The 22,060-nt window shown below is 36.3% G+C and overlaps 1 protein-coding gene across 1 annotated transcript; it reads right to left on the bottom strand.

Moving 5' to 3' along the window:
• Positions 1 to 642: 642 nt before the first annotated feature.
• Positions 643 to 8,324, bottom strand: FANCM (DEAD/DEAH box RNA helicase family protein). The gene is made up of 21 exons (XM_079068493.1): positions 8,210 to 8,324; positions 7,789 to 8,119; positions 7,296 to 7,445; positions 7,094 to 7,176; positions 6,872 to 6,986; positions 6,668 to 6,759; positions 6,510 to 6,564; positions 6,255 to 6,376; positions 5,922 to 6,035; positions 5,424 to 5,617; positions 5,180 to 5,313; positions 4,982 to 5,042; positions 4,793 to 4,863; positions 4,428 to 4,477; positions 4,178 to 4,343; positions 3,522 to 3,649; positions 3,063 to 3,453; positions 2,227 to 2,982; positions 1,847 to 1,898; positions 1,479 to 1,616; positions 643 to 1,356 (listed from the first exon to the last, which is right to left on the bottom strand). The coding sequence occupies exons 1-21, from the start codon at positions 8,249 to 8,251 to the stop codon at positions 828 to 830; spliced, it is 3,774 nt and encodes a 1,257-aa protein (XP_078924619.1). The 5' UTR covers positions 8,252 to 8,324; the 3' UTR covers positions 643 to 827.
• Between the last annotated feature and the right edge of the window lie 13,736 nt (positions 8,325 to 22,060).

The raw sequence follows: 22,060 nt of genomic DNA, 5'->3' as shown, positions 1-22,060 counted from the left end.
TATATGAGAGAGAGAGAACCAGAAGATTTGTTAGAACTTGTGAACTCATAATCAACTCATCATTTTTCAACATCAAAACATCAATCTTCTCCAAATGGTGCGTCTAAGCCATATCTAGGCTCAAAAAAAAATTGTTAGTAGGGATGCGAAAATAAACTTTAACTAGAATGGGGTAAAGATGTAAAATTTGTTTAATGTTTAATAAATTGATTGTTAGTAGGGATGCGAAAAGGAATCTCCATATGTTCGTTCAGTAGTAAATAGTAATAAGAGAGTAATATGTAATTATTATCTAAGTTCCATCATTTGGGATTATTTAACCAAGTCAAAAGTGGTTTTTGACCTCTAAATAATAACAACAGGTAAAAATGTAAAAGTAACCCAACTAGTAATATTTTTCTATTGCTATGATAATTTTATAACTTTATATAATAGGGTCCATGTTTGAACTCATCTTAGGCCCTGTTTTTTTCTAAATACTGGTTTTAGTAAATGATATTAGTAAATATTATCGGATAAGATGACAACACACCCGAGAGATATTGATAGGAAAAACAAAATGAGGACAATTTTTTCTTGACTTTTTATCAAATCTAATTTTTTTTTCAAATGAAGTTATGTTCCTATTATTTAAGTGTGTTAAATAAAGTGCATCTTATTCTTGTTTCTATCCATGTCCATATTCATCACAATATACAAATCTTGATTTCTCTTTTCCACCACTACCATTATTTTCTCTTTATAATTACACACATCCCACGTTCCATCACATTCGAGTAATATTTACACCACACCCCAAAATCTATAACAAATGACATAAATTACCTTTAAATTCCCAGATCAAAAGACGGACAATCCAAAAAATCCAAGTTTTGATCATTCGGTTTATCATTCACCTTTCCCGACGCTTCCGATCGCGATCTCAATTGTCTGGTAGCTTCTTCCTCCAACGCATCAAAATCAATACCTCGATAAAACTCATCACTATCAAAATCATCCATGGCTTCTCCTGCCGCCTTCCATGGCGGCTCTTTAGCAGCAGTAGATTCAGCATCTATTAAGATTTCCTTCTCTAGGTTACGAATCGGAAGTGACTCACCATGAGAAAAACTCAACTTCCTTTTCCGAATTCCGGTGGCGGTGCTCGGGATTCCGGTGGTGGTGGTTGGGATTCCGGTGGCTGAAGAGAGCCTCTCGGTGTTGAAAGAGACGGATGTGGAATAGGTATTGTTGTGTGTGGGATTTGTTGTTCTGGATGTACTTCCTCCATCATCATGCATTGGGTCTATATCAGGATTAGGGTCCATGGGGAACTCTGGTGTTCTGATTACGGGTGATTGGGTGAGTAAAGATCGTCTGCCACTCAAACAAAAAGAAGTTACATGTAGATTTTTCAAAGTGACCAAAATAACCTTTCATGCCAGATAATATCACATTGTGATAGAAAGTCTACAGAATTAAAATTCATGGAAGCATACCTATAAATGGCCATCATATCACATTCAGCAGCTTGTGTGGTTGCCACTGTAGGGTTTATCCGGTCATCTATGAAACTGCCATCATAAGAATCTTGACCATGGTCAACATCCTCATCACCAGACCCCTCTGAAGACACCCTGAAATTTTATCAACATTCAACCCTAGTTTATTAATTAACTTCAATAATATTTTCAAACAATTTAATAGATGAAATGTTCTGTTTTTGTTACAAACAGAATAGGTCAGGCTGATGCAAATGAGACAAAAAGTTGTCATTCAGGGACTCATTGTCGCAGTCTGTGCAAAAGACGTAAACGCCCTCATTGTTAAAAAAAAATATCCCTAGAATATCATCCTATAGACTTACTCAGCTTCATCTTCGATAAAAACTCTGGCATTATTTAACACCTTTTTGTCACCTGAAACAAAAAATAGGTTTCAATTGGCACAAAATGCATCATATGAGAATTCTGAGAATGTTTTGATGTGCATTTTAAAAGTGATTATTGCAACTTAAAGAGTAAGAATCAGATTTGATTAATAGGTTGATTAAAGCTAGGGATAGGTAGGTAATTTTACATTTATTTCAATAACCACTTTACTCACAGTAACTTATTACCTACTTCGCCAAATCTGATTATTTTAACCTAAAATAATCAGAATTATAATCACTTTTACCTCGAAAACTCAAAATTGATTACGACAACTCAAAGTAGCAATAATCAGAACAAAATTTGCAAAAATTACCTCTACCACGCTTATTGGAAAAATGATCCAATTGACCACAAGATCTATGGCCCACAATTTCTTCCACATCTGACAAATTCCCACTTTTTATATCGCCATATTTTCGTAATCTTTTAAGCCTTGGCTTCGGTTGACTAATTGACTTTTCACCAGAACTTAACATCCAATCTTTACTACTCATATCATCAGACAACTTTGTCACAGGAGTTCGCGTTTCTCCCACAAACTTAGAAACTGAAACACAATTTTCTGAAGAATTATTCTGTATTTCAATTCCTGGAGTTTGTATTTCTCCCTCATTGTTCTTATTTTGAACCAAAGATATGGGGAGATGAGGCATTGTAGGGTTATCTTTTACTTTATAATCACTGTTATCTATTGGGGACTCTGGAACAACACCAGACATTATTAGATTTGTTAGGCGAGGACTGAGTTCAGCAGCTTTCGAATCGGTTGACTCGGTGTCAGCAAGAGGGGTTTCCGTGATGTTCCTTCTAGAAGATTCCAGAAGATCATCACTTTTTACAGGGGTATTAAAAACGTGATTTATAATATCACATGATGTCTCTAAATCCTCTAAATGGATGTTTTGTGGAGTTGAATTTTTGGTGAGAGAAAATAATGGAACAGAAAGAATCATAACTCGTCCAAGTGAATCAATGGATGTAAAATCTGATCCAAAAAGAAAGGAGTGAACAGATGGTTTCATAGGAGATAATATGTCACTTTCAGGTTCTTTCTGTATTTCATCATCATCTGCAATATTGTAAACCCAATGTCAAAAACATACTAAATCATAACACTGAATCCATTTTTGACTTTTTGCTTTTTGTTACCTCTTATATTGGTATGGTGATGCTCAATGTCAATGCTTTCAGCTCTGAAGTAGCCTTGTGAAGTCTCTTCTTCATCCTTGTTATCAAAAGATAAGTCTTGTAAATTTTGCATTGTATCGATTAGCATCTCTGTTCTCATAGAATGAGAAACTTCATGAACTCTTGATGGAAATGCTTGGAAGTGAGGAAAAGCAATAAGAGAAGGCCTCCATTCGTTTTCACTTGAAGGCTGAAAATACTTTGCAAGAAGATCAATCTCAATGTTGTTGAGTTTAAGTTTATATTTTGGTGTCTGAATAGCCTCATCATTTTTCACTTTCTTTCCACGTCGAACATATTCTTCAATCAACAGCTTAGTCAGCACTTTTTCAGGCCTAAAAACATTTGGAATCTGTAAAAAAAACAAATTAATAAACACAATTTGTAATCAAGTAATAATAACAATAATAATAATCTTACCATTCTTGGACTAGAGTGAAAACGGAAGCTACTTGTTCCTCCATTTATCATATGTTTCTTGATACTTTTGCTGTTTGCTTGTTTTTTCAAATAACCTCTTACTTCTTGGCCTTTACAAGCTAAGACTAGTATGCATGTTAAGGGAACTTTTTACAATTTACATTACTAAAATGTTATATTTATGAAACAATTTGTATCATTGAATAATGACAAAATTTCATAATTGGTCCCTGTGGTTTGCAAAATGTTGCACTTTGAGGACAACTATGGAAAACATTACGCCACTGGTCCCTATGGTTTCAAAACCTTGCATGAATGCTCCTTTCCAACGTTAAAACTAACTTTTCAGCTATTAATTTTAATGAAAAGACCAATTTACCCTTGAACCAAATTTGATTTACCCTTGAGGTTTGTTGTATATTGCATATTTGGTTCAAGGGTAAATTGGTCTTTTCATTAAAATTAATAGCTGAAAAGTTAGTTTTAACGTTGGAAAGGAGCATTCATGCAAGGTTTTGAAACCATAGGGACCAGTGGCATAACGTTTTCCATAGTTGTCCTCAAAGTGCAATATTTTGCAAACCACAGGGACCAATTATGAAATTTTGTCTTGAATAATTAAATAATGAAATGAAGTATGAAATATAAAAGGATATCAACTCTTCCTTCACTTTTTCTACCAGTTCTTCCCATGCGTTGAATCATGCGTAAAGGTGAGACATTAGCATCAAAACAAATAACAAGATCAACTTCCATAATGTCTAGACCTTCTTCTCCAATTGATGTTGCAACAATAACATTATATTCACCAGCTCGAAATTTCTAATAACAAATTATGAAAATAATATTACATAAAAAGAAAAACATGAAGAAGATAATGGCTGCATAAAAGTTGGACATTGTTACCTCTAAAACAGCCTGCTGAATTTTTTGTGTCTGGCCCTTTGATTTTTTACCTGTGCAAAAATATAAATGTAATACAAGATCAACAGTATTCATGAACCACATTTATAAAAAAAAAAAAAAAAATGTGTTTCACAAAGTAAGCATGGCAAGTTCACCATTTATGCAAAAGAATCAATGAAAAGCTGCAAGTACTTTAGTTAGTATAAGAGCATGGAACACATGGAGTTCAATTTCAAGTATTTCCCCTTGTGAAAAATACCAAAATACCCTTTTAACCTAAAATTATATAAAAAGATCGAACACAAGGATTTGGATTTCTACAGTACTATAATGTAAGAAGATAATTACTGGACAAGATCACTAACCTGAGTTTTGGCCAATAAATTCTGTAGCTTTAACATATGGCCCAATGGTAGATAATGACTTCATTATCTCACTGAAAATATTAAGATGGATATTTAAAATCTTATAACTTGAAATTCCAGCATCATGATAATCATGTTCATTGCAAAAATCAAAATGAACTAGAGATTAAGAATAATGAATGTTTTGACCTTACACTTCCTCTAAAATTTGAAAAAATGATAACCCTCGACTTCTTGGGATCTTGTTTTTCTGCATATGCACAATTGTCAGAATCTCCAAAAAAAGAATATTAAATCACTTCAAACTCTTGGAATACACACGAAAAGGTCAATGTAATCTATGAAGTTAGCAACATCAAGTAAAACAAAAAGGATCCAATGACATACTATTGAAGTGTTCAGACAATACTTCTAACATCTTTTGAAACTTTGGACTATGAACACCATGATCCAAGTTTTGTTTCATTATAGCTTTTGCTTTCCAAAGTTCTTCTTTCGTATTCATAAATCGAGAAAAATTCCTGGAAGTTAATCAATGTTAGCATCAATAGGACTTGAAAGAAAAACTCTTTAAGTGACATATTTGCATGCTCAAATAACCAAAATGTTGATAAAAGATGGACAAAAATACCCCTGCTTCAATTTGCCTTCAAGCATATCAAATGCTGGTTGTATACCATGAGCTGAAAGGAGCTTCCTTATATGATATAGTGTGATCAGGACGAACAAAATCCCATCTATTTCCCGGATTTTGATTTCAGAAATGTTTTGTGGCAAATCTTTGTGGAATTGTTCCTTTGACTCAAGAAAATCGTATGGGCTAAACTGCCAAATTAAGATCCATGTCAGCACACTCTCATTATGAAACTTGTTCCACCAAAACTAGCTAAGTGAATAGGGTTTAATGCAAGAAAAAAAAAAAAAAAAAAAAAAACAGAAAGTACTATGTTGTTATAGGAAAAAAGAAAGTAGAACGTTGAAGTTGAAACTACTCCTATGTTGCTATTTCTTGCATTTAGACTGATTTGAATATTGGAGATGGAAACACTCATATGAAAGAAATTGTACTTATAAAAGAACACAGATAAGTTGGGGCTTAAAAAGAGCCCTAAAATAGACGAAAGCTTACCGAATTTATGTCTCTTTTTGGAAGAGCTATAAAGGGAGAAAGCCTTGAAAGATATGGACGTATGATATCCATTAGCAGTTTATCTACTTCAAGAGCATCATTTCCCATCTCAACCTATCACCATTATAGCAAGAATAATGATTATTGGAAAAAAAAATCCTTAAAATAGTGTTTGTTATGATGGAAACAGGGAAGAAATGTGACTTGTACTATTTGATTGATATTCATTCGAATGGAAATGGACCATTCTTGAATGAAAAAATAGCTTTTTGTTTAATGAGCTAAAAAAACTCATAAATTGTAATCAAATAATGTACAAAGTTTAGCATATACCTCAATTAAATCAACCTTCCTTTCATGGACATATGGAGTCACATCAGGATCACTCTCACTTCTATGCTCAAGACAAGATATTTGCAAGTTATCAATCACTTGTTGGACCTTCTCTTGCTTAGCTGAATACTCACATATAACATTATGAACTTTATTTGTTAGGTATTGTCATTATATGTAAAGAAATGTAAGTATATTGTTATCATGTGTGTGTGTGTTGCTATTTATGTTTGAGATAATTGATAAATGACTTACATCCTGGTGTTGCAGTAAGAGCTAATAATCTCAAATGCACTGGAACAGCCATCAACTATGAGTAGAAAGAAATCACAAAATTTCAAAATCTCAGTGAAAGAAACATACTTGATGTAATGTACCAATCTCAAAGCACAAAGTACAACCCCTGAACATACCTTACGAACAACTGCACAGTAGGCATAGTCTCCAATTGCACGATGAGCTTCATCAAGCACTAAACACACTAGTTGTTTCATATCACAACGTCCTGCATTATACACTTTCTTTAAAAAACTAAAAAAAAAATACCATGTCCTCATTTTAAAATGTAGAAAACTTGTACTACATTTGGCATGTATTGGATTGGGAAAGGGACTTGCCATATTTTATATCCTCATTAAGAACTTGTGGGGTAAGGAAGAAGATTCGTTTAGTTTTCCAAAGGCCTGATCTTTTTGAAGGACTTGTTTGACCTGTCATATCGACTGTATATTCCTGCAATCGGTTTGATATAAACTTCTTAAAAATAGAAAACAAGACAAATCTGATATGTAAGAACCTAAACTGGACAATGTATGAAGAAAGAAGAAAAGAAATCTCACTTGTGGAATTCCCACAATATTATGACATGCTTCTATCTGTTGCAAAACAAGAGGGCGAGAAGGAGCAGCAAACACAATCTTTCCTGCAATACAACATCACATAAGGACTACATTTCCAATCTAATTAAACAAAAACACACATTCTAGATTTAGAGATATATGTAGGATTCAACTTGCAAAAGGAAATTAAGCATATCATCACCTTGAGGAAACCATCTGTAGTAATTATACATTACAACAGCAGCAATAAGAGTCTTTCCCAATCCTGTAGGCAATGACACCAATGTATTTGCAAATAAAGCTGTTCTGGTAATAGATGCCTGATAATCACGAACAGGGACATTTTCTGCCACTAAAGATCAATCGTATAAGCTTCAGAATGCAAATCATTTACGGAAAACCAATTCTTGGAGAGCAATTAAGCATTGGGGGTTCTTTGATTAATCACTTGAGGACAAGAAACGATGCCAATAGCAGAAATCAAAGCAAGTTATTTGTAGTGATTAACTAGTTAATTGTTAACTTGGGTTGATAGGATCTGACATCAAAAGGAAGCGTAACAAGATTAGTTTTTTTTATAATGATGGATGTTCTGAATTGCCCCATAATCAAAATTCAACAAATCAGTAGACCCCAAAAGGATTAAAGAGCGACAATTCTGCAATATATAAAGCTATGGTAAAGTAAACAGATACCTGGGTATATCCAGGTTTGTGCGGCCTCTGGGTCAATGCTAACGTCGCTTACTCTTTCGTCATTGCACTCAACCTTATCTTGGGCATCATGTCGTGCATCCTGATTTGCGGATTTCAAGCCTGTCGATCCAATGAATCTATCAAGTGTGGATTGACGAGAAGAAGAGGGTTTGTTGTTTTCAATCTTAGGGTAAGAACCCGTATGTAAATTAGAATTTCGATATATGGTTGCGCTGGTAGTAGTAGTAGTAGTAACTCCAGATGATGATTGTTTAATGGCTTCACCACAGGCGACATCAATCTCTCTAACGGCTGCTTCCCAATCAAAATCCTGGTGTAAGAAAAACGAAAAATGAAATCCAGAATTATTGACAGAAATGAAATGGGGCTTTGCGAGAGAGATGCTTATGGAGTAGCTTACGTCATCGTCGTCAATCATCTCAACAGGAACAGCCGATGCCATTAACCGTGTTACAAGAAGTAACTAGCGAGTGTGTGAAGTTGCAATTGAAAACAGAAACCCTTGGAGAGGAAAATAGGCGGCAAATTTTTTGTGACGATGAACTTGTAAAACTCTTTAAAAGTGTGATTTTATTTTGAGTAAGTTACAAATTTGGTTCTTTTATTTTATGTATCTCATCCAAAAACGAAGTGATTTCCAAAAAATATTATTTCATGACAACTATAAAAATGTTAGGACACGTTTGGTTAGGGTGTCAAAAAAATCTAAACTCAATTATCCCGACCCAAATCTGAATAAGATAAATAGGGTAGAGTTTAATAGATTTAAAATTACTAATCAGGTTATTCGGGTTAACCCGAAAAAAATAATAATAATAATGAAAACTGGATTCTAATTAGGTCCAGGTTTAAGGTTGATATTTAAAAATATTTTAAGTTGCAGGTTAACCCGACTAAAAAATTAAAGTCTTTAGATAGCACACCATTCTCTACTTGTACAATACAAAAGCAAAATAACCCTTCAGTTTTACTTATGATTTACATTTGAATATTCACATTCTTTGTCTCCTTATGTCTTTGAAACTCCTCATTCATATCTTTGTGACCATTGTTAGCCGATTAAAAAATTAAAGCTAAAAAATTTCGTTTTTTAATTAATAAAACTATTATCCAAAACATCATCATAAAAATCATGGTGGAACTAGTGTACCAACGACATCATAGTAACATAAAATGCGAAACGAGATGGTGCGTGCACTGCAATCATCTCGGACTCTTCCCCTTCGAACCAGAAGTACCTGAAAACATAAACTGAAAACCGTAAGCACAAAGTTTTGTGAGTTCCCCAAAATATCACATACCATACATAATAACATATAATGGGCTCCGCCCGGCATCGAGCCTCGCTCGGTATACAGATATGTTAGTCATCGGGGCCCACCCGGTATACATATAAACATATAAACAGATAAACACATAACACATGCAATAATCACAAAAATAAATAGCATACAAAATGTTTATCGCCCCCCCCCCCCCCCGGGTAAACATATAAACACATAACATATGCAAGAGTCACGCAGACATCTAACATCTTGAACATAATAAACCATAGGCCGGCATTGGTGTCTTCGACCCGCTAAACACAGTGAGGAAAACTCACATATAGCTATTGAAACACTCAAATGAATCTTGGTCTGTTGGTCCGGAAAATCCCCGTGCTGACATCATCAAAATAATATCAATCAATAATTGGATCTTGACCCATAACCAAGAATCTAAGCTACTTATCCCATAACCAAGGTAAAAGACCATTTTACCATTTTTCCTTACTTGGCCCAAAACCAAGGCCTAACCCAATTACTCGAGAGGCCCAAATCCTAGATGATAACCCAAGGCCCAATATGGCCCAGTCTTCTAAATTGGGCCCAAAACCCATCATGGGCCTAAACCAAGGAAGTCCAATATACTAGCAAAAGCCCAAAATCAGAAGCATAATGGCCCAACAAGGCCCAATCTTAAAAGTCCCAAGTATGGCCCAAACCTATGAAGGTCAAGCCCATGTGTCCATTTGTTGAGTATGTGGGGCGTACTCAGCTCGTACGCCCAGCGTACACATCATGCTCCCAAACCACTTCATTAAGCACTTAAACAGTTAAGACCTTTTGCCAAACTCTCATATTTGGTCCCTAAGGGTGACTTAATACGCAAAGTTGGCAACTTTACACCCATGCATGACTTAATGGGACCCAACACTCAAAAAGAAGCTTAATAAAGCTCTTAACACTTGCATATACCAATATCTTTCACAAAGTTTGCATTTTTATGAACAAGAGACCTCCATGGAGCTAAGATCTAACATCCATTGCTTCTAGAGTATATCAAAAGCTCAACCTTAACTCAAAAGACTCAAAAATGCATAAATAACACCATAAAATAGATCTAGCACAAATGACCATCAAGGTGGGAGCTTTTACCTCAAAAGGCTTGCAAATGTGAAGGTAACTCTGGATCTACAGGCTCAAGTTATTCCTCCAAGTGTTCCTCTTTTTCTTCTTCACCACAAAACACCAACAAACTCACTTTCAAGCTTAAATCTCACCAAATACACTTAGGGTTTTGTTTTTAGGGTATAGGGAGGATGGAGGTTGGTCAATAAATGTCCAATAGGTGGTTTAAAATGTTTAAATAGGGTGCAAACCCAAAAATTAGGGTTTGCCCAAACCATGTGTACGCCTAGCGTACGCTCAACGTATAAGGGTGAAGTCCGCGATCAGCAAAGAGCTAGTACGCTAAGCGTACTAGCCAAGGACCAAAATGTTAATAATTTTGCATTAAGGGCTAAGAAGGAAACATACCAAAACTCGAATGTTACATAAAACTTATTTTTGGATTTAATGTTATCTTTATTTACCATATTACAATTTATATGTATTGTTTACTATTCTTTATTAACCATCAGGCGAATCTCTGCATGTTGTTCGGGAATATATTTGTATAGATAGTCGGGGGTTTCACGGCGGGACAGGCTGCATTACAAGCTGTCACATGCAAGGTCACCAAACATGAGAAATCATGAATGGAAAATCAACACGTATTCATACCATTTTCTTTTGATACGTTTGATTTCCTTGCGTCGGATGCAGTGGAGCTTCTTTAGTAGAGTATAACGGATCATGCATAGCAATGTTATATCCCCTATATCTATAGATGTAGTCTTCAAGAGAAATGGATTCACCATACAAAAAGGTTTAGCGGCGCAACTTGTTGCCCGTTTGCCTTCTCATTCGTTGTACGATGATAACTAATATGTATTCTCAAAATTACTATAAAAGTACGGTAATGTAATAAAAAAAATAGTTGATAACACATATATTTCGTTAAAAGTATTTAAGTCAATGTCATTAATAATGAAATAAATACTGTCAATTAGTATTGTAAAAAATAATTATTATTCTTAAATCATATTACTTGAATTCTTATAATAAAACACAAGTTTAACATTTATATACATAAAATAAAATAATATGAATGATGTTTTTCATAATAAATATATAATATCTTAATAATTCGATAAAAATATTTAAGTCATTGTTATTAATTATGAAATAACATTGTCAATTAGTATTGTAAAAAATTATTATTATTCTTAAATCGTATAACTTGAATTCTTATACATAAAATATGTTTAACACTTATATAAATAAAATAAAATAATATAAATGATATTTGTGGCATTTAAAATATCTTAATAAATAAAAAGTCATTAGTAAATATCATTAATTTTAGAAATATAAAAAGTCATTTAGTTAAAGTCTATTGAATTGACCAATATTCATAAGATATATTATATTAATTTAAACACTTACTAATTATTAAGATATAAGTTAAAACTCTAGAGTGGTTATGATTATAAATTTATTTAGACAAACTTTTTTCGGGTTTAGTTGAGAATCTAATTTATGTTTCGATTTTAAAACTATATTTAAAGTAACAAAACAAGTATATTATATTCTAACATTAAAAAAATAATATTTAACATCTAGTTCAAATAAATGAATCGAGTATTTTTAATATTGAAATTATAGTAACTAGGAGGAAAGCTCGGGTTTTGCCTTATGACGATTTTTTTGGTGTTGTATAATTTTTGTTGTTGTTGGGTTTTAAAACAAATTTCACATGGATTGTGTACAACTTGATGAGTGGCTCCTTTTTCCGGTTTTACTGAAGTAAAGGATATTAAGGATTTTTCTTGTTCACATTTGCTTTATACATCCAAATCAATTGAGTTTAGACCGGAAGAAAAAATCATTGACTATGTAAGAAGCGATTAACTCAATATGATATCTTCAAGTAAATGTACAGACTGCATATAACATATAATTCAATATGATATTTTTAAGTAAATTCACACAGTGCATATAGTAAGAATCGTTGCTGAGACAATGGAAACTGTTGTGTTTCCATCTACACATGTGTATTCAGGCTGCAAAAAAAGGGGGTGGGGGATGACCAATGAACAAAATTTTAGATAAAATCAGGCTAGGGTTGAAATGAAGGTAAGATGGTATATTAGAAAACAAAATAAAAGTATGTTGCTATTTCTTGCATTTAGCTCTTAAAATACAATGTTTTTGAAATATCTATATGCCCAAGAATCATTATAGAATGATATTGTTAGATAATATATGATCATAAATTGTCATATTAACAAAAACTTGATGCACATATATTATTTATAAGAGTTTGGTTCATGATGAATATATATATATATATATATATATATATATATATTGTAATTAATTGTAATTTATTTATTTAATGAAAATATTAATTTTCAATGTTAAGTATCAAAATATATCATAGTATATCATAAGGTATGATTTATTATGTCATGTACATCTTTTTGGACCAAAAGGGTTTTTTGTCTTATAGGATTTATATGTTTTATAAGTTATAAAAGTTAGAAGAGTTTTTATATAAAAACTAGATTCTTCTTTTTATAAAATATTCAAGGAGACCATAAAGAAGAAAGAAGACTTGCTTTTGATTAATTTATTCAACACACTATGATCTTAGAAAGCATGGCTAGTTGATTTGATAAATCATGGGTCTTAAAGTGCTAAGACACATGGGATAAAGGCTAAAAGTACAAACTTAAAAGAACTAGTTTATCCCTTCTTTCACAAGCCAAAAACCACAAAATTTACGACTTCCCATCTCCATATTCTCTCTAATTTTTGTCTCTTAAAGTGTTAAGAACATAAAGATGAAGATGATACTTGAAAACTCTTTTTTAAGGCAAACTAGTTTCTTTGTCTTAAGAGCTTAAGAGATTCTTTTATTACAAGAAGAAGACTAACGTCTTATTAAGTTGATTTGTTGTTGGTGGATATCTTTAGAGAACTTCTACCTTAAAGTTTCATGACACACTTCATCAACTTCGAACCTCTCATGAGGATCAAAGTCTTCAAAGGTTGTAACACTTTCCTTCTATGATTTTTTAATCTTTATAAGTCTTACCAAATGATCTATTGGTGGAAATAAAACTAGTTTTATTTTGTTCAAATATTAAGTCTTACGTTGCCATGTTTATGTTTTTGAAACAAATTTTTGAATAAAAACCCAACAATTTGTATCAGAGCCATTTTTACAAGATTTGTTAGATTATTTGTTAAGTTGATGTAATTTTTGTTTTTGGAAAACATAGATGGTTTTCTCTTTACAAGAAAAAATCATACATATTTTCTAGGACAACTTTTAAAATGTTTATAATTGTTATTTTATGACTAGAAGTTTACATGCATCTTTTAGTCATGAAAGTTGTATTAGAAAAACAAAGAGTTGGTTTATATAGTTTTGAGTATATAAGTATATATGATGTGCATAACTAGCCAAGGACCTTTATATTATTGTTTGGATGATATAATAACCACATAATTACTTCCTTTGTGTAGAACTTTTGTGACACGATAAACACATAATTTGAGCCCAAAAAGTAATACTTGTTGCTATAAACTAACTGTGTAATTAATGTTACAAATCGCAACAGTACCCATAGCATCTAAAATCAACGATGACAAGAAAAAAATGGTTAATCTCATAAAAGACCTTATATTTTGTGTTTTTTCCGGATTAAACTTCAGCTTTATTTTTATTTCTTTTTTCTGAAAAGACATTGCAGTTTTTCATTTTTTTCCAACATGGCCCTTTGAGTTTTTTTTTCCTAAAAAGCTTGTTAAATGTGAGTGTTTTTTTGGAAGAACGGAAAGATTAAGGGTTTATTCAGAAACAATTACAAGGTTGATGGTTTTGTTCGAAAAAAAAGAGTTAAAGTTGAGGGTTTTTTTTTTAAAAAAAATAAATAAAATATAAAGTTTTTTATAAGATTAATCTTATATTTTAAGCAAAATTGACTTGCTAAATAAAACATCTCAAAATCAAATTGGCACTCACAGTTACAAATGATAACCCATTTATATAAAAGAATAATATTAGAACAAAGCATAATGAATAACATAAATAAAATAATCTACAATCAAACTAGTGATTTACGTAATGCATACCAAGTGTGGGTTAGAACAAAAATTATTAAATAAATAAGTAAGAAACAATGAAAAAGACATTTTGTTTTATATTGTCATTAAACTTTCATGCTTTAGTTTTTTTTATTGTTTATATTAGATAAGACTTTCTCTTATGTATTCTTGTACGTTTCTTATCATATATATTTTTAAACAGTATTCTTGTATCATATATATTTTTAAGTAAAAACGACAACAAACTTTTAGAATTCTATTCTATTGTAATGAGGTAGGAAAGGTAGAAATCGAAGATCATGTCTTCATATGAAGAATGTGTACTACTTCGATGATTTCAGGCATGTGCACAAAGAAAATCTTTAGAAATGAGGCAAAATAATGAAAAATATGTAACATCTCCCTCTGACACGTATCACAATATTGTCCGCTTTAGGCTCACGACATGAAAACTTCCTAGGGGATCACCCATCCATGGATTGCTCTCGCCCGGGCACGCTTAACTGCAGAGTTCTTATGAGATCTACTGCCCACACGGCTTTTAAACGCATTGTGACAAGGAATATATTCACACTCTTTATAAGGAAATATTTCGTTCTCCTTCCAAGCTCACGTGGGATCAGGTGCAACCCACATTCACTTGTAACGTCCCGAAAATCCGAGGTAATTTTTTTCATTTTTAAAACAATAAATCATACAAACGATTTGTTCCAAAACCGATCAAAGTGAATATATCATTTAAACATCAGAGTAATATCATTAATTGCCAATGCGGAAAACTCTGGGGAATGTTGTGCAGTCACGCCGGGCTTTTCCCTTTCGAACTGAAAGTACCTGAAACCATAAATATGAAATCGTAAGTACAAAGCTTAGTGAGTTCTCCAAAATACCACATACCAAAACATACAAGTGTCATGGGCTACCCCCATGGTCTTTCCTTGTAGTGTCGAGGGCCAAATCTCGGTCTTACATACAGGTGTCAGGGGGCAGATCTTGGTCTTTCATATAACTGTCAGGGGCCAAATGATGGTCTTTCATACAATTACCAGGGCCAGATCATGGTCTTTCGTACAATTTCCAGGGGCCAGATCATGGTCTTTCGTACAATTTACAGGGGCCAGATCCTATTCTTTCATGCAAGCATCACAGAGACAACTAGCACTCCATGTAACAAGTAACGGGTCGGCATTGGTGCCTTCGACCCATGGATATAGTGAGAAAACTCACTTCATAGTCTGAAAGAATAGCTGTACCAATCACTTCTGTAAAAGCTAGCTCTACCGGTCACCTATACAATTAACAGGAACCCAAATCTCAAACTATAAATCAAATTACCCAAAATGCTCTTAGGTTAAACTTGGTCAACCTTGGTAAAAGTCAGCGGTCAAGGTCCAAAAGTCAATATTTCTTCCCAGTGGAGTACGCCCTGCGTACCAAGTCGTTATTGCCGTGCTTATCCCAAATACTTTTGTATTGTCGTGCTTATCCCAAGTACTTTTATATTGTAATGTTTATCCCAAGTACTTTTATATTGTCGTGCTTAGCCAAAATACTATTATACTATTGTGCCTAGCCAAGTACTTTTATACTGCAATGCTTATCCCAAGTACTTTTGTACTGCCGTGCTTATCCCAAGTACTTTTGTACTGCCGTGCTTATCTCAAGTACTTTTTTACTGTCGTGCTTATCCCAAATACTTTTGTATTGTCGTGCTTAACTAAAATACTATTGTGTTGTCGTGCATGTCGTGCCTAGCCAAGTACTATTTTATTATCATGCTTACCCAAAATGTTATCATACTACTAAAAAATATCCTTTACGAAAAGTCTCTCGAGATCACCATACTAGGATTAGAAAGTGAGAATAACGGGAATGGGGTAATTGGGTTATTTGAATGCTGAAGAATGTATAATTAAATATTATATTGTGTGTTGAAAACCCTATATATCTCACCATGTTTCCCAACCTTACCCACTCAGTTTTCTTTGTATCACAGGTAACGATACGAAGGTAAATTATTGTCACACCCCCGAACCGGAACGGCGGAAACGTCCGGAGGCGGATGACTTCATGTACAGTATCATAACAATTGAATATTAGAGATCAAAGCATTATAACAATTGTGTAACACCCATAAAATTCAAGCAAATTTAAAACTTTTTAAAACATTTAAAACCATTAAGTTATTACAGTTTACTTTCAAATAATTTAAACATTAGAGTATCCCCATAATCAATCATGAAAATGTAAGGAGGTGCACGATCACGCCTTCGCCTTTCCGCGATCATCAGAATACCTGAAACAATAATCGATAAATGTAAGCTCGAAGGCTTAGTGAGTTACCCCCAAAATACCAACGCTATACAAATATAACCATATCATATAAACATATAAGCAAACAGCATGCATAATGAGCCTTCAACCTGACTGGACCGCCTCGCAGGATTTCAGCCTATCTGGACAGCTCTCCAAGCCTTCGGCACGTCTGGACCGCCTCGCAAGGCCTACAACCTATCCGGACCGCTCGCCGGGCCTTCGTTCTGACCGACATAACCTCCTGGGTCTGTAGTCTATCCGGACCGCCCTGGGTGTCTTGGCCTACAGCACGAAACAGGACCTGCCTCAACCCATTCTCATTCAAACACGCATGTGCACATAATATCATACGCTAGCATATATAATAGTCAAACCGATCTAACAGATCATCAATCATAGCAACATCCTATAACCAGGATACAGACCTAACCGGTCACTAACATAGCATCATCCTATATACCAGGATACCGACCTAACCAGGTCACTAAGCATATCACCATCCTAACTACCAGGATGTAAATCAATAAGCATATCATGCAATAACCCGGATACAATCTGATAAGGGTCGGCATTGGTGCCTTAGACCCTGTTGATATAGTGAGGATAACTCACCTGACACTGCTGAAGTCCCGCAGATAAAACTCCAGTTGTTGGTTGACAGATTCCCGAACTGTCAACATCAAACAACACCTAATTAATAATTGGGTTCCAAGCCCAAAGTCCAACTCACACACTAAAGGCCCAAAAGTCAAGTAATGGGCCAAAGCCCAACATATGGCCCAATTTTCCAAATTGGGCCCAGACCTCTACATGGTCTTTCCTTAAGGCCAATCCAGTTATTCTAGTCCAAACTCTTGGTATTCCCATGGCCCAATATCACATAATCATAAAGGCCCAATTATGGCCCATCTATGTCCCAATTTTCCAAATTGGGCCCAAGTCTCTCACATGGGCCTTATCCTAAAACCATACGATTATTTTAGTCCATTTACTTGTTCTTGGAAAGCCCATCAATAGTCCAATCACCAAAGTCCAATAGAAAGACCCAACTCAAGGCCCAAGTGAAATTAGGGTTTCTACATGAAATGATGATTAGGGTTAAGTGTTCTTACTTAACCCATTACGAACTTAATCCATTAATTCCAATATTGTCTTAGGTTAATTTGCCAATGATTATTAATTAACATTTCTAGTTTCGTAATTAATCAAGTGCGGGCCCCGATAATTCCTCAAAATTAGGGTTTTATGCCATTAGGGTTTTCCAAACCCTAATTAGGGTTTCCTACCCAATACTAGCCCATTAGTCACATGGTTGGGCTTTTAGGCCAATTAGGGCTTCATTGGGCCCATTAGGGTTTCATTGGGCCCACTAGGGTTTCGTCAGGCCCATTCTGTCTAAGCATCACAAAAGATTCAAAACGCAAACGAGGCACACCGCCACCCAACACGGCGGCTGGTGGCGGCAGGAGGCGGCAGCCACCACCTTACGGTGGTGGTTTGATTTTTCTTTTCATTATTCCATTTTTTTAGTTACAATTTACAATGCTAAACCCCAAAGAACACACACACACACACACAACCACTCTGTGGCGGCAGGCGTTGGTCGGAGGTGCTAGCCACCACCTTACGGTGGTGGTGGTGGCCCTCTTGTTTTTCCGGCTAAGACATCCACCCACACACGACACACACACGAAATTAACACCATACAACAACATACACACCCGCCACGGCTGTCCTTGAGGCGGCAACCACCATGGCCGGCAACCATGGTGGTTTTTCTTGGGTTTTCCGGCAGCAACAACAACATAGCGACAGTCATGGCATTTGGCAGCCGCCCCGCCGGCGTTTCTTCCCTGCTACAGCCACACGACGCATCCGTTTCGCGAGTCCCCGAGCTCAGCCACCATTTCACGGTGGCAGAAGAGCATCTCCGACAACAGCTTGATCTTCAACGAAAATGGGCAGCGGCGGCTATGTCTTCACCGTTTCAGCGCAACAGGGCAGCAATCCCGGTGGTTTTCCGGCCACACACGACGTCCAGCGACGTAATGATGGTGGTGCTTCGATGGCAGAATCGGCAGGAGACATGGTGGCGGCGGATGAGGCTTTGTGATGGCGGCTGGAGAAAGAGAAGAAGGAGAATGGCAGCTTCCGGTGGTCGCTGTCCTCGTCCGCCGATCGGGAACAGCGTGGTGGCATCGCCAGTGGTGAAGGGAGGCAATAGGGTGGTGCGACGTCGGAGTTGAAGGAAGGTGAAGGTAAAGTTGGCAGCTGCATCATCCATTAGGTTTAGGGTTTAGAGGATGATGGTTCTATATACCCGACCCCATAACTTCATTCCATAACTACACATCTGGTCCGTCCTCCTTCCTTTTCTTTCAATTTCGATCCCAAATTTACCATTTAGCCCCTGACTCCATAAAATCCTTTCAACTTTGATCCAATATTTACCAAATAACCCTCATCTTTCATAATTCATTACAATTCAGGTACAATACTTACCAAACACACCCTAACTTCTGAAATCCTTTTCAAAATAAATCCCAAAATTACACTTTAACCCCCGAACTAACATCCCGATAATTATTATTTGATTTTTGGGCTATAATAATCTAAAATAATAATAATAATTACTTCTCGGGGTTCCGGGTTAATTATTTAATGATTCTATTTAAAACGAGATGTTACAACTCTCCCCCACTTAAATTTGATTTCGTCCTCGAAATCGTTTCTCATCATTCCTTACATGTCATACAACTTGAACTGCATGGCCACAACTACAAGCATACCCCAGCCTTTCCAAGGCAACTGTAACCAACCCTCGCAGGGTTCTGAAATCTGAAGTCTCGAAATGGTCTGGCTCCCTAATAGATCGCCCACACTGAATTATTGTTGAATTCATTGCATTTATCTCCCAACTGCTACTCAACTTCTGATAACCTGAGGTTCCTACTAGAAGACCGAGTCACAGACCAAATTTCCCTGCAGTACACTTATACTTGACTGAAAACTCATCCGGAATACCGGATTCCCACCCGGTTGCTGAACCAACGAGCGATCTTACAGTCGCTGCATGCGATTCCCGAAAGAAACTTTGACTAGCAATAACTGCCCTAGCTATATCGCCACTCATGGCTCCATCAATCCTTCTGATCCATCCGACCATAATAGTCTGACAATCTGTCGCCATCGAACCAAATACGAAAAGTGAACGCTACCAGAATACTGTAGTCTTACATCATGTCCGGTCTCCAACGACCTACCGTTTTCCTGATTCCGATTATGCTATGGTCTACCCACAATCTTGCGAACTGGCCCACCCTGACCTAATCATCTGAAAGAATCTATGAATGCTACGAATCATCTCGCAGTCTCACAACACTTCACACACCATCTAACGGCTATTGAATGCTACGGCTACCCCCGTAGTCTTACAACACTTTCCATACTATCTGATCGCTTGTGAATGCTATGGCTATCCCCGTAGTCTTACAACACTTTCATTCAAACACAACCGCAGCCCGATATCTTACCCTCAATCTATCAATCCAATTACCCTCAGAGTCTAACACACACTCGACTGAACACCCGAACTGAACTCAATTCATGACTGGAACCCCAAACTGATTCCCCGAATTCTGCAATCAAGCACTGAGAAGACGCGATACACATGCTGGGGAGTTTTACCGAACTCCCAACTCACACAACCCTCAAACCAAACAGCCACTTGGGCCGCCTTTCTTCCTGACAAGGATGCAAAACTTATCCCAGTTTCGAAATCACTCCCGCTTCCGAATCCCGAGACGATTCTCCCCCACTTAGATTCGACTAAATTCTCAAGGAACATGAGAATTGAAAGACCCCCAATCCTTCTCGCCTTACAATGATCGACCCGATGACCACTAGCGCTTATCAACTAGTGCTCCATCACTAGCTAATTCCAAATGATCACACACTTCTAAGAACGAGATGAAAACTTCTTGAATCCCAGTGGAATCGATAGTCTCTAATACTTGAATGATCCCGCATCCAAATCTGGAAGACCAAAAGATAGATACTCCAACCAATACCTCAGCAACGAGCTACTTCCCTTGGCGCTCTCATCCTCCAATCAATAACGGTTACTAAAACCACTGAATCCTGTCAAAGCTGAATAACCATCCTGTGGGCCCCTGTCCGCAGACCTCCCACATAATACCCTTCTTCCCAAAGTGCTCCAACAAATCTCCCACTCTCGGCTCTAGAAATCATATCATTTAGAGTCTCGCACCCTGACACACTCACTAGCTCGATCATCCAGAGCTGAACTGCAGTCGCAGAAGCAACCTTTGCCCTATACCGGGCTACAAACTACTCCCAATACATAGTCTCCAATCCCAAAAGTGCAATAGATCGCACAATTAATCCTTACCGACCGATACAAGAGATCCAAGGCGAATCGGGTCTTAGCTCCTATGGGTAGGGACGGTAATCGCGTACACCTCACAAGATACTCATACCATATCGACCCACCTGCGCTCAGCAATGTTGAAATAATGTCGCCAACCCCGGTGACTAACTGACCCCGACCTGGAATACAACCTGATCATAGGTCACAAGCCTGCTCACTCCATTGAGCTCGAAAGAACTGAAAGGGCACAATCCTTGCCCTAGAAAACGATATTCCAATCCATCAATTAACCATTCTACTTCTAGCTGCATAACTCCAACTGAACATAATCATCACTCCTTTCTGGAGTCCTCGCGACTCGCGTTTCGGCCTCGATAAAAATCCCTGAAGCCTCAAATCCAGTAACTCGTGTGCTAGCCTCTCCCGCTCACCCGCGGAATGTAACGAGTATAGAACATCTCCCTGATCCAAGTAACTGCAGATGTCTGCTCATCGGAACACATCCCAGTAACAAGCTCCCACAAGTCCTTCGCCCCCGGACCTCAGCAGGTTCAGAGCGTGCCTGACCTTCTGGTTAGTAGGACAGGAACATGTGAAGCAACATCCCTCCACATCAGATGGCCACCTCATGGCCATAACCGGGTCCAAAACCCTACCGAAATTCGGGGCTTCGCGTTAACAAAGTGCCGATACTGGAAAGCCCGACTGGATCCTCCCCCTGCCGACGTTACAACTGTTGAAGCTGTTGTGGTAGCCATCTCAGGAATGGCTGCATAACGCTCATCGAAATACTCGACCATGGCGGTCTTGTTAGACCCAAACATCTCCGAAATGGCTGTATTCTAAAATCCTCCCCCAGATGTCACACCCCGGCTGACGGCGGAAATGTCGAGCTTGTGCGACGTCATCATGGTTCACAGTTATTGATTACATTAAACAGTATAACACAAATGTTATTTTTATATTACAAAATATATTACATATCGTACTAGGTTTTTAGAATACAAGAAACCAAAAATTGCAAGTAGTGCTAAATCAGATAAGTACAATATAGATAAAAAGTGTT

The sequence above is a fragment of the Lactuca virosa genome, chromosome 8, assembly GCF_052849685.1.
Source record: "Lactuca virosa cultivar CGN04683 chromosome 8, Lactuca_virosa_CGN04683_v6, whole genome shotgun sequence".
NCBI classification, from domain to species: Eukaryota; Viridiplantae; Streptophyta; class Magnoliopsida; order Asterales; family Asteraceae; genus Lactuca; species Lactuca virosa.
The sequence above is the reverse complement of the archived record's forward strand: the minus strand, read 5'-3'. Positions and strand labels throughout refer to the sequence as shown.

What these genes read in the sequence shown, in the direction of transcription:
- FANCM (XM_079068493.1), bottom strand. Translation starts at nt 8,251, where the DNA reads ATGGCATCGGCTGTTCCTGTTGAGATGATTGACGACGATGAC. An exon ending in GAAGGCAAATTGAAGCAGGG is followed by an intron (nt 5,314 to 5,423) that starts GTATTTTTGTCC and finishes ATTAACTTCCAG; the next exon opens with GAATTTTTCTCGATTTATGA. An exon ending in TTTATCGAAGATGAAGCTGA is followed by an intron (nt 1,617 to 1,846) that starts GTAAGTCTATAG and finishes ATAAAATTTCAG; the next exon opens with GGTGTCTTCAGAGGGGTCTG.